The 15,000-nt window shown below is 41.9% G+C and overlaps 2 protein-coding genes across 16 annotated transcripts in view; one reads left to right on the top strand and one right to left on the bottom strand.

The window, feature by feature from the left end:
* The window catches only part of SIRT6 (sirtuin 6), a 271,908-nt gene that overhangs the window by 183,774 nt on the left and 73,134 nt on the right, over window positions 1-15,000 (bottom strand). The window lies entirely within an intron of this gene.
* On the top strand, window positions 2,690-14,893 carry LOC141170031 (uncharacterized). 3 transcript variants are annotated; one of them, XM_073655135.1, is made up of 9 exons: window positions 2,690-2,748; window positions 3,120-3,239; window positions 3,328-3,487; window positions 5,388-5,580; window positions 9,285-9,404; window positions 9,508-11,449; window positions 13,292-13,342; window positions 14,050-14,112; window positions 14,227-14,888. In XM_073655135.1, the coding sequence occupies exons 2-9, from the start codon at window positions 3,137-3,139 to the stop codon at window positions 14,445-14,447; spliced, it is 2,853 nt and encodes a 950-aa protein (XP_073511236.1). In that variant the 5' UTR covers window positions 2,690-2,748; window positions 3,120-3,136; the 3' UTR covers window positions 14,448-14,888. The 3 variants fall into 3 exon arrangements, with proteins under 3 accessions (XP_073511236.1, XP_073511238.1, XP_073511237.1); XM_073655137.1 differs by lacking the exons at window positions 2,690-2,748; window positions 3,120-3,239; window positions 3,328-3,487 and adding an exon at window positions 8,967-9,128 and having other exon boundaries at window positions 5,459-5,580; window positions 14,227-14,893; XM_073655136.1 differs by lacking the exons at window positions 2,690-2,748; window positions 3,120-3,239; window positions 3,328-3,487 and adding an exon at window positions 8,942-9,128 and having other exon boundaries at window positions 5,459-5,580; window positions 14,227-14,893.

Raw genomic sequence — 15,000 nt, 5'->3', positions numbered from 1 at the left:
TTCAGAAAAGCCTCAAGATTCCACCTCTGGCAAACCGAGGTACTGCAGGCTCTCACACAAATTCCACCTCTGGCAAACCAAGGTACTGCAGGCTCTCACACAAATTTGTTTAAAGTGTGTTGTAGGGACACAGATACAGTCTTGGTCATATGACTTAGTGGGAGTGGTGTGCAGAGTCTTAGCAGTAAAGAGTATTCCATATTTCTGCCAGATACCCACAGAGATATTGAAATCTGAAAAAAGAGACTTCTGCTCATTGAAGGTAAGAACTGCTCACATAGGGTTCAACTCCGCAGCAAACAGCTCTCTATTTTATGCTGTATGTTGCTCTTTATATGTTTGGGGTGAATGCACATAGGGTTGCATAATGTGGATTATGAATATAAGTGTACACAAGGTTCGTAATGTGGATGATGAGGGATAGATATCCCACATACCCAGCTTTCCAGTAACTGTACTGAGCAAGAGAGATGGGGAATGAACATAATATATGTACAGTATATAGTGTAATGGATATACAGTATCCCACATACCCAGCTTTCCAGTAACTTTCCTGAGCAAGAGAGATGGGGAATGAACATGATATGTACAGTATACAGTGTAATAGATATATCCCACATACCCAGCTTTCCAGTAACTTTCCTAAGCGATTAAATAGTTGGTGAATAAACATGATATATGTGTAATATATAAAGGATAAGGGGACCTCTTAAGCGGACCCTAAATCTGAGTTAAGTCTAAGGGTACGTCCACACGCTGCGGGTGTATGGCGTCTGGAATCCGTATGGAATCTGTACAGATTCTGTACGGACTTTGGCCGCTAAATGCGGCGGTATTCCTGAGTATATATACCAATTGGTCGGCGTATATATGGCAGTAATAGGGTGGAATAGCGGCGGTAGTTCCTTACCACCGCTAATTCCCGCAAGAAGCCGCTGCTGATATTTAGCCACGGTTTCTGCCATTCTAGCATGTCAAATTATCAGACGGATCCTGTCCGTCAAATTGACATGATGTGGTTGAGAATAACGGCAGTCCAGATCAATTTCCGGACGAAAATAATCCAAAAAATGACATCAGTACTGGTTTTGCTGGCGACTACGGATCAGCCGCCACAAATCCGGCATGTGTGGACGAGCCATAATTCTCATCTGTTAGGTAATTCTGTCACAGACTTCATGCTTTTTATTGCAATTGGCAAAATTAATTCTATCTTTTCTGCAGGTTTTGAGGTGCTTTTTTTGCGCTCTTATGTGCGGCAAAAGCGCCAAAAAATACGCTGCTTAGATGTTGCAAGAGCGGTCTGACTGCGGTTCAATTCTAACCTATAAGCAATTTCCGTTCAGATTCCGCAAGAAATCCGAGCGTCAAATTGACAAGATGCGGTTGAAAATTACCGCACTGCGGCCTACTTTCCGCGGCGGCAATTTTCCGCCCTGTGTGAACTGCAAAAAGCAGGGTATAATGGAGGGCGTGGCCACAGTGGCATTTCCGTGCAAAACCTTGTGAAAAATCCACCACGTCTGAACTTACCCTTAAATGACTTATCAAATTTACTATTTGCACTTCATTCACACTGCCGCTGTTTTTGCGGCCGCATTTGTGGTCCGTTCTTGCGACCCCCGAGTTTGCAAAAGTGGGCCGCAATTGCGGCTGCTCGAAAGCGGAGTATGTGGAATATATATCCCTTACACTATATAGATATCATGTTCATTCCCCATCTATCTTGCTCAGGAGAGCATCTCCCTCCCCCGGCACCAAGAGCAGCTCATACTGCATTGTTACACTGACTAGTAACACAGCACACAGAAATGCACCTTAATATTCCACTGTTAACCCTTTCCTCCCAGCAGTAACACACAACTCCTCACCTTGATATCATGGTGATTTATGGTCAGAATGACTTCAATGCGATCAGTGATTTCTATTCTAGCTCTGCTCACATAGATTTTATATCCACACTCAACTATAGGCCGTTCTTCATATTTTGGGGGCTTTTAGTCAGATATACTAGTTTGTGCCTGTATAGTATTCGTGTAGATGGGAGTGTAGGGCATGGGTTACATGGCACTGTGGTGGGATACTGATGGGAGGTATTGGTGCTGTGTTTGATGCTTCTACTGGGTATTTTCCTACAAATACTGTAACAGCTCACTGCTTAGAACAATCCTTCCCAGCTCTATAATATATTATATATACCCCACAATACAGGCTCACACACACATTTGTCTAAAGTGTGTTGTAGGGACACAGATACAGTCTTGGTCATGTGACTTAGTGGGAGTGGTGTGCAGTCTTAGGCTGCGTGCCCACGTTGCGGATTACAAGCGTTTTTGCTGCGGATTTTCCGCAGCGGAAACGCTTGTAAAACGCTTGGTAATCCGCATCCCATTGTCCCCAATGAGAATCCGCAAGTTCTATGCCCATGCTGCGGATTTTTCTGCAACGTTTATGCTGCGTTCAAAAATCCGCAGCATGTCCATTAATTTTGCGTTTCCGCATGCGGAATTGCCTTGTGCAATGCATTAAAAACGCAAGGCAATTCCGCATGTGGAAAACGCGCGATAAACGCGTGCGGAATTCCGCATGCGTTTTTCCGGGAGAGGACATGCGGAAATGAAGCAGAAATTTTCTGCTTCATTTCCGCAACGTGGGCACATAGCCTTAGCAGCAAAGAGTATTCCATATTTCTGCCAGATACCCACAGAGATATTGAAATCTGAAAAAAGAGACTTCTGCTCATTGAAGGTAAGAACTGCTCACATAGGGTTCAACTCCACAGCAAACGACTGCTCTAGCACTGGCATCTCAGCAGTGATATTCCCCTACTGCACATGTGTGTCTGGGTCGCTGTGACAGTTTACAGGACATAACTCAGGGCACCCAGACAGAAGGCAGAGGGGAGCCTTAGCAGCTGAGCCTATATCTTGGCTTGTGAGCATTAGAACAGGCCGGCGATTACAGGGTAACATAAAAAATGTCCGGCTTGCATTATGACTAGAACATGACAATATCCTTTTAAGTACTAACCTATGATGCGTTCCTAAGCAGTTCATGTTATATGTTCTACATTTCATTTTCTTCATACTTTACAAGTAGTAGAATTTGCTTTGATATAGGCAACTGGATTTTCACAATGAAAAGGCGAAGGATAACGCCCGAAAAAGACGCCATACATTATGTCAGTGCCATCACTGACAAACCTGGATTGACCATGAAATACATCAATCCCCTTAAAGGTGAGTTAAAACAAGTTTTAACTAAATTGCCTTAATATTGTCATGCATTAGAATGACTGTCTTAGGTAATGATAAATATTTTCTACAGGAAGAGGAGTGTTTGCTGAAACTGAAATCGAAAAAGGGAGTTTTGTTGCAGAATATCGAGGCGAGCTTATCAATTTGGATGAGAGCCAGAAAAGGTCCATAAAGGACCCCAATTTTAAGAACTTCGTGTACGAATTTCAGTGGAATGAAAAAATATGGTGGTAAGTAATCAGTTTTTTTAATGCATTTTAGAGGGTATCCATCTTTCCCCAGTTGATAGCCAGTCCTGATTATGTCCTGTCTCTGCTGATCATGTGAATCCACTGCAGTCAGTTACTGAGGCAGCACCATTTTTGAAACATCAGGTAACATAAAGAAGCACCCTTAGGGCTTAGACACACATCGAAAAAAATTTCGGATCCGAATTTCGGATCCAAAATTCGGGTCTGAATTTGCGCAATTTCAGATCCGAAATGTTTTTTGGACATCCGAAATTTTTTTTGGGACATCCAAAATTCAGATGTAAATTAAATGGGAAAATGAAAAAAAAAAAAAAATTTTGGCCTGAAATTCGGTTCCGTTTACAAATACAACCGAATTTCGGACCGAAATTTTTTTTCCCCATTTATTATAATGGGGCTGAAATTCAGTCTGAAAATGAAAATTCGGACATGCATCCGAATTTTTTTTGTGAATCGGCTGATCCGAAAAAAATTCAGACGTGTGTTTTACCCCATTGAAATCAATGCATTTCAATGGGGTCCGAATTTCGGATCCGAAATTTTTTCGGACGTATTTTAGCCCTTAAGAGGGCAATATGAATAGGGGTTAGTTTGCTATTTAATAGCTATAGCAGGTATATTTAGGGCTTTTAAACATATTGGTATACCCAGAAATCTCTCATTACAGTGAAGATGTAGCCTCTCTGACTTTACCAGCACAACAAAGGCAGCAAAATGTCTAAATTAAAAGCAGAGATGTATACTTTCCCTTTCCATGGCTGTTGGCAGTTTAGCTAGCATCAAACTGGTGACAAGTTCCTTTAATAGATGTCAACCAGTGTCATTTCTTATGTTAAGATGACTGTAACAAGGGAATTTTGTCACCAGTTTTTCAGTGTGGAGTTCTCTCACTGTTTGGTAGGCACGGTGGTCAGACAGCAGAAACCAACTTATGTTATTTAATTATAGAGATTTAAAGGAGTTCTGTCAGGGCAAAAAAATAAATGATACTCCCCTGCTCCTGCAGACGCTGCCAGCAGTCCATGGGTCCGTCCTCCGGTCGGCGGCTCTGTGGTGTCACTTTCCTGACACTGCCCGGCCTGGAGTGCTTCCGGGTAGGGCTGTGTGCAGCGTCTTTTTGCGTGATATGACGCGTCGGGGGCAGGCTCCAACCCCCTGATGACACACTGTTGTTCCCACCCACCAGCGCCTCACAAATGTGAGCAGGGACTACTAAATTCAAAGTCCCTGTTCTTCCCACCCACTTTGACGTGCTGGTGGGTGGGAACACATGGAAACTCCATGTGCGTCAATGTGGGAAGGGACAGCCGGTAAAGCCTTCTGCAGTGACACTGTAGGAGTGTTCCCAGGCTGTCCCCGTCCACCGTGTCTCCATGGAGTGTATCCTTGGGTTTGCCTTCCATCCGGCACTTTGGCCTGTACGCCAGAGGGCAGGGATACCTTGAGGCAGGCTGTTCCCTGCTAGTAGTATTATCCGGGCATCTTCCCCTCTTCTGAGCACTTTGGTGCTTGCTCATCACAATTTATATGCAAATGAGCTCCACAAGCAGGATTAGTCCCCATTGTTATGAGGGGGGCTATTCCCATCCCTTACTGGAGTTTCACAGTGCTGAAGGGCTGCATAATGCCCCTCATTACCATGAGAACTCCTACCATGCTCATTTTCATATAACATTTTATAGCTTAGATTAAATAAGATGTTGCCTTCCTCTGCACTCTGCCCACTGTTCCATGGCTTACCTATCTTTTAGTAAAACTCCACGCTAAAAAACTAGTGACAGACTCCCTTTAAATACATTTGTATTATCTTGGTTATATTATAATCAACCAGTTATTTCTACATGTCAAGATTCATGTACATTTTTTTCTTTTATATCAGCATTGATGCATCCCAAGACAATGACTCATTAGGAAGATTAGTTAATGATGAATATAAAAACCCAAATTGCAAAATGAAGAAACTTATGGTTGAAAAAAAGCCACATTTGTGCCTTTTTGCCATTAGCGACATCAACCCTGGAGAAGAAATTACATACAATTATGGGGATAGTAGTTTCCCTTGGAGAGAAAAGGTATAATTATATTACTTTGTTAGAATATTCAATCTAAAGACATTTATTAGGTGTCTAAAACTACAAATTACTAAATGTATCACTACAAAGACCAGACACCCATTTAATGTACAGTGTATGGAAGGTGTCCTATCTACTGATGACAGCTATCAAGTGAATTAAGGGCCTGGTGAGATCAATATCAACATGGCCATTATTGTTCCACAGAAGTGTCTTGCAGTACCTTATTCACCTCTCTTCACATATCAGTTCTTGGCCAAAATAAGCATGAATAGAAGTATTTATTCAGTGTTTGAACACACAGGTATCTGACGCGTTTAATTGACTATCAAAAAAAGGCATGTATTACAGTCCCATTGATTTCAATGGGAGCACACACACACCATTTAAGCGCAGCCTGTTCTCCTCACCTATTAACATGAGAGGGGCAGCTGAAAAAGCTGAATGCTCTTTAAAAGCATCAGATTAAATGACAATATCAAAAAAGCGTCTAAAAAAACTGAAGACAGATGCCTGTGTGTTTGAGCCCTTGTTGTCAAAAATGTAATGAGCACAGGGAAGCAGGAGAAATGTATAAACAGCTGTAAAGTATGATGTCTACATTTCAGGTTGATAAGGAAATAATGGGAGATATACACCTATGCTTTAAAGGTATATCTCCATGGTTGGATAACTCGTGTCCGCAATTATCATTACCCTTTGCTTGCGAGCCCAATAAATCTACGCCACACAATGTCGAGTTTTGGAAAAGGTTGTATTGTATAATTACAATGGACGAGGTTAAATACCTCCAATTATATCACATGGTGAGGTAACAAAACATCTGTTAATTTACAGAAGATAATTGGTTAGTATATATAAACATGGGTTATATTCGTCATGTGGGCTCCATTTCAATGAATTTCAGTTTAGTTATGAGCACACAGTACCAATGCAGCATCCTACCTTTGGAGGCAGTATTGGACAAAGAAATTACTAAGAAAATGATATGGTTAGACAGAAAACCGGTTAACAAGTATACTAATAAGTGTTTATACTTCAACTTATCCTGGGTCTTAATGTCCAAGGATAGCCACATAGGCAATATAGATAAACTACTTAGGACATTACAAAATGTGCTGAACTCTTTGTGTTTAGAGAAAGCAGAGTTAAAGGTCACAGTCTTCTAGACATCTGATAAGAGACTGGACTACACATTGAACAATACTTTAGAACTATAGAACTTATCTATCTAGTGAATTCATAGATATTTCCACAACAAGGTCATGCACCAAGTGGGGACATTCAGCACATCCAGACTTCATAACCAACATTCAAAGCACCCTGCCTCTTCCTTTCAGGTCACGGTGCTCGTGGGGACATATTCACACACATTTCAGGTCATACACCAAGTGGGGACATTCAGCACATCCAGACTTCATAACCAACATTCAAAGCACCCTGCCTCTTCCTTTCAGGTCACGGTGCTCGTGGGGACATACTCACACACATTTCAGGTCATGCACCAAGTGGGGACATTCAGCACATCCAGACTTCATAACCAACATTCAAAGCACCCTGCCTCTTCCTTTCAGGTCACGGTGCTCGTGGGGACATATTCACACACATTTCAGGTCATGCACCAAGTGGGGACATTCAGCACATCCAGACTTCATAACCAACATTCAAAGCACCCTGCCTCTTCCTTTCAGGTCACGGTGCTCGTGGGGACATACTCACACACATTTCAGGTCATGCACCAAGTGGGGACATTCAGCACATTCAGACTTCATAACCAACATTCAAAGCACCCTGCCTCTTCCTTTCAGGTCACGGTGCTCGTGGGGACATACTCACACACATTTCAGGTCATGCACCAAGTGGGGACATTCAGCACATCCAGACTTCATAACCAACATTCAAAGCACCCTGCCTCTTCCTTTCAGGTCACGGTGCTCGTGGGGACATACTCACACACATTTCAGGTCATGCACCAAGTGGGGACATTCAGCACATCCAGACTTCATAACCAACATTCAAAGCACCCTGCCTCTTCCTTTCAGGTCACGGTGCTCGTGGGGACATACTCACACACATTTCAGGTCATGCACCAAGTGGGGACATTCAGCACATCCAGACTTCATAACCAACATTCAAAGCACCCTGCCTCTTCCTTTCAGGTCACGGTGCTCGTGGGGACATACTCACACACATTTCAGGTCATGCACCAAGTGGGGACATTCAGCACATCCAGACTTCATAACCAACATTCAAAGCACCCTGCCTCTTCCTTTCAGGTCACGGTGCTCGTGGGGACATACTCACACACATTTCAGGTCATGCACCAAGTGGGGACATTCAGCACATCCAGACTTCATAACCAACATTCAAAGCACCCTGCCTCTTCCTTTCAGGTCACGGTGCTCGTGGGGACATATTCACACACATTTCAGGTCATGCACCAAGTGGGGACATTCAGCACATCCAGACTTCATAACCAACATTCAAAGCACCCTGCCTCTTCCTTTCAGGTCACGGTGCTCGTGGGGACATACTCACACACATTTCAGGTCATGCACCAAGTGGGGACATTCAGCACATCCAGACTTCATAACCAACATTCAAAGCACCCTGCCTCTTCCTTTCAGGTCACGGTGCTCGTGGGGACATATTCACACACATTTCAGGTCATGCACCAATCACACTATTTGTCTTTAGTGTTGAAAATGCTGATTGGTGGGGTGCAGACATCTGAAACTCCCACTAATCTGCTATTCAGCGATGTCTCCCTACAGAACCAGAAGCAGATGGCTTTGTTCACTGTGTAATGGATCTGCCAGGTTACTTTAGCTCAGTTCAGAGTCACTAGTATGGGAGCTGAGCTGCTGCAGTCTGGCATGGCCACTCCATAGTAAATTGAGCTATCTGCTTCTGGCTCCTTTCACAATGTAGATCTCGCTATGGTGGCTCTACACCCTCTGATCAGATTCAAGCCTATCCTGACGATATTGCATTAACATGCAAAACTCAAAAACTCATTTAAAAGGAAACCTGTCAGGTGGAATATACACAATAACTTACAGATGGAGAAAAAGAAATCTTGTGTGGCATGGCGTACCAGTGAGAAGCGCTGGTGCGCCATGCCAGACAAGGCATTTACATTTGCTGTACAGCTTCTATTGTTCGCTGCACAGCGAATGTAAATAGGACATGGCCGGTTCTATTGAGCTAGACGCGCCCTATTGTATTTGCAGCGGCGAATATAAATAGAACGTGGCCACGATTTTAATGGAACGCGGCCGCTTCTATTCAGCCGTCCGTGTTCTATTGTATATGCAGGACTGCCCGCGGCTAAAGTAAATTTGCCATGATTTATTTACAGGTTTGTGTCCTATCTTACTATGTAGGCGCAGAAAATCGGGCCTCGTGGCATGATGGGACACAAGAAAATATTTGCTCCATCTGCAGGTTATGAGAGGCATTGTCCACCTCACATGAAGTCCGGAAGCAAGTTTTGACAGCTCCCCCTCTCCCTGGCTTCTGCAGAAGCACCCACCGAAGTCCCAAGGGTGCCCATATTTTGACTCTGAAGCCATGTCTCTCCCATATACTGCAATAGGAGAACCACAGCTTAAGAGTCATATCAGCACCTGCTGCAATTCAGGTATAAATAAAAACAAATTTGGTTGTTAATTTGATACTGTTCCTATGTTTAAACTATGTAGGTGGCTGACAAACCCATGGTTACAAATGAAAACCAGAAGGATCTAGAGGTGTCCTGCTACAGTAGCCCCGAAACTGCACCATGTCTCCATACACAGCAAGCCACCTCACCAAAGATTGAGGTAAATTCAAGATCATGTTTCAGCTATCTTTCTACATGTTTAACCATTAAAACAAGTGAAAGGATGCCATTAAATGTATCAATGTGTTTGATTTTAATAACAGCAAAATATGAACACTATCTCTGACATTGAAAACAGCTCTGATTTTAGCCTAGAAAACAGCGAAGAAGAATATTTACCAGACTTTTCTGAGGAGAGCAGTTCAGAAACAAGCACCATCCATGAAGAGGTGCCATTACAGAGCCATCAAAAGAATACAAAGACCAACACTTCTCCACACACTGATTTACTATCTGATAGCACCAGTGTTTTGAACATGGAAAAAGAAATATCTGACTCTGTGTCAGTTCAAGTACTTTCCAAAAGGGAAAGTGGTGTAAGGATGTATAATAAAAAACAGTATTGTTTTTACTGCGAGAAACCATTCATAAAAATTGCAAGACATCTCAAACATGTTCATAAAAGTGAACCTGAAGTCGCAGGTGCATTTAAGTTTGCAAAGGGCTCAAAAGAAAGGCGAATGTCTTTAGAACATCTTCGAAATCGGGGCAACTTTGCTCACAATTCTAATGTAATGAGAACTGGAAGTGGAGTTCTTGTTACATTTAAACAGCCCACAAAAGGAAATTCTCCCAAAGATTTCATGCACTGCATTCATTGCCAAGGCTTATTTGTCAAAAAATATCTCTGGAGACACATGAAAAAATGTAAACTAAACCAAACAAGTACATCATCAAGCCCTGGGAGAAAAAAAGTGCAATCTCTCTGTGCCTTTATGGGGCCCATGCCACCTGGAATTAGCAGTGGTTTTTGGAAGCTTCTAAGCTATATGAGACCAGATGAAATTTCATCCACAATTAAAAGTGATGGCTCCATTGTACAGATGGGTCAGCATCTCTATAACAGAATCGGATCGGAAGTTGATAAACATGAATACATCCGTCAAAAACTTAGAGAAGTTGGAAGGTTAGTACTAGAGGCCAGAAAATGTTCTCCTCTTTTCAAACTTGTAGACTTTATTGTCCCATCAAACTTCATGCATGCCATAAATTCTGTGAGAGTTCTTGCTGGCTATGACGAAGAAACTAATACATTTAAAATTCCATCACTGGCACTGAAGCTTGGCCATAGCTTGGTGAAAATTTCCAGTATTCTGGAATGCCAAGCAATGGTGGAGGGATGCCAAGACAGAGTGGAGAATGCACGTAACTTCCGAAAGTTGTATGAAACAAGATGGAATGAGCTAATCTCATCAGCTGCCTTAAAATCTCTAAAAGAAACAAAATGGAACACTCCTCAGCTTTTACCTTTCACTGAAGATGTGAAAAAAATGCACTTGTATCTTGACGAAAAACTGCAGGAGTACTATAACCTTTTGTCAACTGCTCCCTCAGTTAAAAAATGGACATTACTTGCAAAAGTTATACTTGCACAGCTAATCTTATTCAATCGAAGACGAGAGGGTGAAGTTTCTAAGATGTTCTTAAGTAGCTTTACTTCAAGAGATACTTCACATCTGCATGATGATGTTGCTTTAGCACTTTCTGACTTAGAAAAAAAGCTTTGCCAACATTTCACAAGAATTGAAATCCGAGGTAAACGAGGTAGAAAAGTTCCAATCCTTTTAACACCAGCAGTGCAAAATGCAATGACACTTCTTGTAGAGAAGCGTACAGTTTGTGGAGTGCTGTCTGAAAATGTGCACATGTTTGCCAGACCAGAGGCTTTGTCACATTTCAGAGGATGTGATTGTATACGCTTTTTTGCTAAAGAATGTGGAGCTAAAAATCCTGAAACACTGACTTCCACCAAGCTACGAAAGCACGTTGCTACTCTAACAAAAGTTCTGAACTTAAACGACACAGAGTTAGATCAATTAGCAGACTTTCTTGGCCACGACATTAAGGTGCACAGACAATATTACCGCCTCCCAGAAGGAACCTTACAGCTTGCCAAGATCAGCAAACTTCTGTTGGCTCTTGAAAAAGGAAGACTGGCTGAATTTAAAGGCAAAAATTTTGAGGATATCAGCATTGATCCAGAGGGTTAGTAATGAGGAAAATATCCATTTATGAGTATGTAATTTTTGTTCTGTAAAATTACAGCTTACCTGCACAGCCTTTGAGTTACTGTCTCCAGAAATACTTCTTTTCTATTTTAAAAAACTCTGTTTGATGGATATCAGTGTTATTATCTTGGGTATGTTTAGGCCAGGTTTACACGACCGTGGTTATCCACAGCCGTTTTTACAGATCCGTTGCTCCGTTATTCACGGAGCAACAGATCTGTACAAAAACAGCCGTGTTAACCACTGCCGCAGAACCGTAGCTTCCTTGGCCAACAAGGGTTGCCAAGGAAGCTGCGGCCTCAGCAGCACAGCAATGTTAAATTAACATTGCAGCACTGCTGCCTGTAGCTGCCCGCTGACTCCCTGTAACCAGAGAAGCCAGCGAGTGGTTGCTAGGGACCCGATCGCAGGTGTTGCCCGCGGGTGTCTGCTGCAAGATGCAGCAGCTACCCGCCTGGGATACAGTGCAATCTCTTTACTTAAACCCCGGGCGGCCGCCGAGAATACAATAGGACGTGGCCGGCTCAAAAGAATCGGCTGCGTTCTATTAGCAGTCGCTGTGCAGCAAACAATAGTGGCTGCACAGTGAATGTAAATGACTTGTGTCGCATGGCGTGCCAGTGCTTCTCACTGGCACACCATGCGACACAGGAATTTATTTGCTCCATCTGTATATATTATGTTGACCTAGTATGTAATGTATTGATTACTGGGTTCACATAACATATATAGACTTTGTAAAGGGACAGATTAGAACAGAGTATTAAGCTACCTAATATAAACAGATATAATATACACCTATTATCCATATTGTAACCTACTCTTTTAGGATATATATATCCGGCCATTCGTATAAACTACGATACATAGGGGAATGCCGAAGCAGAAAAAAAGGAACATATGGCCCATTTATAGAGAATAGAAAAACTTTTTATTATTTCCAAAAACTTTACTATACAGAGTTTGAAGTGACGCAGCATGTATCAAAAAACGCATACAAAAATTTGTTAAAACATACTTAAAAACACACGAATATCGCAGGAGTGTAGGCATCACATCCAAAAGGTATCATTATTACACATAACATCCCTGTGAGTACTGAAATAGTGAATAGGGAGAGTGTAAACAACCCAATCAAAGTGCAAGCAAAATTCAGTCCAAACGGACCATATATATGTATATAACTCTCCTAATCACTATTCATCAAATGTTACCAATATTCATCATAATTAGCTCTATGGAGTGAAGCCCACACGCCGCGTGGTTCCCCGACGCGCGTTTCGGCGCTATTGGAAGGCAATAGCGCCGAAACACGCGTCGGGGAACCACTCGGCGTGTGGGCTTCACTCCATAGAGGTAATTATGATGAATATTGGTAACATTTGATGAATGGTGATTAGGAGAGTTATATACATATATATGGTCCGTTTGGACTGAATTTTGCTTGCACTTTGATTGGGTTGTTTACACTCTCCCTATTCACTATTTCAGTACTCACAGGGATGTTATGTGTAATAATGATACCTTTTGGATGTGATGCCTACACTCCTGCGATATTCGTGTGTTTTTAAGTATGTTTGAACAAAAATTTTTGTATGTGTTTTTTGATACATGCTGCGTCATTTCAAACTCTGTATAGTAAAGTTTTTGGAAATAATAAAAAGTTTTTCTATTCTCTATAAATGGGCCATATGTTCATTTTTTTCTGCTTCGGCATTCCCCTATATATATAGACTTTGTAGGATAGGATTATTTTTTACTTTTTGAACATTTTCTATAGCATATTCATTCACATTGGTGATTTGTATTTTTGCTTTAGAACCAGTACAGCTCTATAGTGATGAGTCAGAAGATGAGCAATCCCCTGAAGGTATGTAGCTTTTCAATTTTATAAAGATGTCCACAAAATAAATATGAATATACCGTACATATTCGAGTATAATCCGAGTTTTTTCACCCCAGAAAATGGGCTGAAAAAGCCTCCTTGGCTTATACATGAGTCAGTAAAAAAAATAAAAATTTGCAGAGCCACCTCGTTCCCAGCCGACCCTACCGGCACCGCCTCGTTCCTAGCCAACATTGCCAGCCAACCCAGCATAGGAAAACTGCAGGAGGACACAGGGGACCTACAGACAGGCTGTTGCATTTCCTGGCCGACCCTGCTGGTGCTGGCTTGTTCTCAGCCGACCCAGCACAGGAGGACTGTAGGAGGGCTCAGGGTATCTACAGGAGGGCATAGGTGACCTACAGGCTGGCTATAGGAGGGCGCAGAGGGGTACAGGCTGCTACATTTCCCAGCCAACCCTGCCGGTGCCGACTTGTTCTTGGCCAACCCAGCATAGGAGGGCACAGGGTACCTACAGGCTGGCTATAGGAGGGTACAGGGGACTTACAGGCTGGTTACATAAGAGCAGTGGGGGGCTACAGAGGGTCACAGGCTGCTGTTATTTCCCACCCTCGGCTTATATGAGGGTCAAAGTTTTTTCCCACTTTTTTATGTTAAAAGTCGGGGGGGGTTGGCTTATACACGAGTATATACAGTATATATTTTATATATATAATCTTTTTCTTCTTTAGAACAAATTCAGCACCAAAGTGAGTTAGAGCTTGGGCAGGACCATAAACTACAGAAATCAGAAGGCATGTGTTCCTTTAAATTTTATATTGTTGTATTGGAATACTATATCATGCAATTCTCATATATTGATATGAAAACAGGTATTTTAAAAAATATATATATTTTTTATTTTTCAGGCCGAAAACCTGTAAAGAAGATACCTTGGAACAGGGAGGAAGTGAAGGCTGTAGAGAAACATATGATTAAATTTATTAATAAATGTAAAGTGCCTGGAAAATATGACTGTGTGGCATGTATCGCTGCAGAACCATCTGCACTGAAAGACAGAAACTGGCTTGCTGTTAAGTTTTACATAAAGAACCGCATAACAGCTCTAAAACGCAATCCGATAGAATAAACACAACATTTTGAGCCAGGCACCGGGTTTTAAGTTTGGTTAAATTATAGGTTAGCATACTAGAAAAGAACAAAAGAAATGTAATTCTACCTAAAACCTAACAGTTCTATCCCCTACTCTGAGCCTCAAACTCATGGGGCTTATAGTAGGTGGAACAGGAAATCCGGGGATGTATTTTTTATACTTGCCCCCATTCCCGTACCTGCATGTCTGAAAGTGGTATAGTACAAGCAGGTGTGCAATATAGCCGCTTGTCCTTTATTTGATATGGTACACTAGGGATATCAATAGGCCCTATTATATGAATAGCACACCTGTAAATCTTGACTGTGCGTTTTGTTTTTCTCACTTATTTTCATAGTGCTGTATGCTTATGTTGCTCAGGTACATAAGCTTTTACTTGGACATATTGAATGGTAAGTATTAGATAGAATGAAATTATTTTTGTTCTCTGTTTCTCTAAAGCATTTTACCATTGCTAACATTGTGTCTAGTTGATGATACATAGGTCAACATGACTAAATAGTTTTGGGTTAATTTCAACTTAAATTTT

Source organism: Phyllobates terribilis, unplaced genomic scaffold (genome assembly GCF_046119375.1).
Source record: "Phyllobates terribilis strain yellow unplaced genomic scaffold, ASM4611937v1 Scaffold_1__5_contigs__length_1240528914, whole genome shotgun sequence".
Lineage (NCBI taxonomy): Eukaryota > Metazoa > Chordata > Amphibia > Anura > Dendrobatidae > Phyllobates > Phyllobates terribilis.
This window is presented reverse-complemented; position numbering and strand designations above follow the sequence as displayed.

Excerpts from the sequence above, each read along its gene's own strand:
- LOC141170031 (XM_073655135.1), top strand. The coding sequence starts at position 3,137 with ATGAAAAGGCGAAGGATAACGCCCGAAAAAGACGCCATACATTATGTC. Across the intron at positions 3,240-3,327 it reads ATACATCAATCCCCTTAAAG|GAAGAGGAGTGTTTGCTGAA; the intron begins GTGAGTTAAAAC and ends TATTTTCTACAG. Across the intron at positions 9,405-9,507 it reads CCACCTCACCAAAGATTGAG|CAAAATATGAACACTATCTC; the intron begins GTAAATTCAAGA and ends TTTTAATAACAG.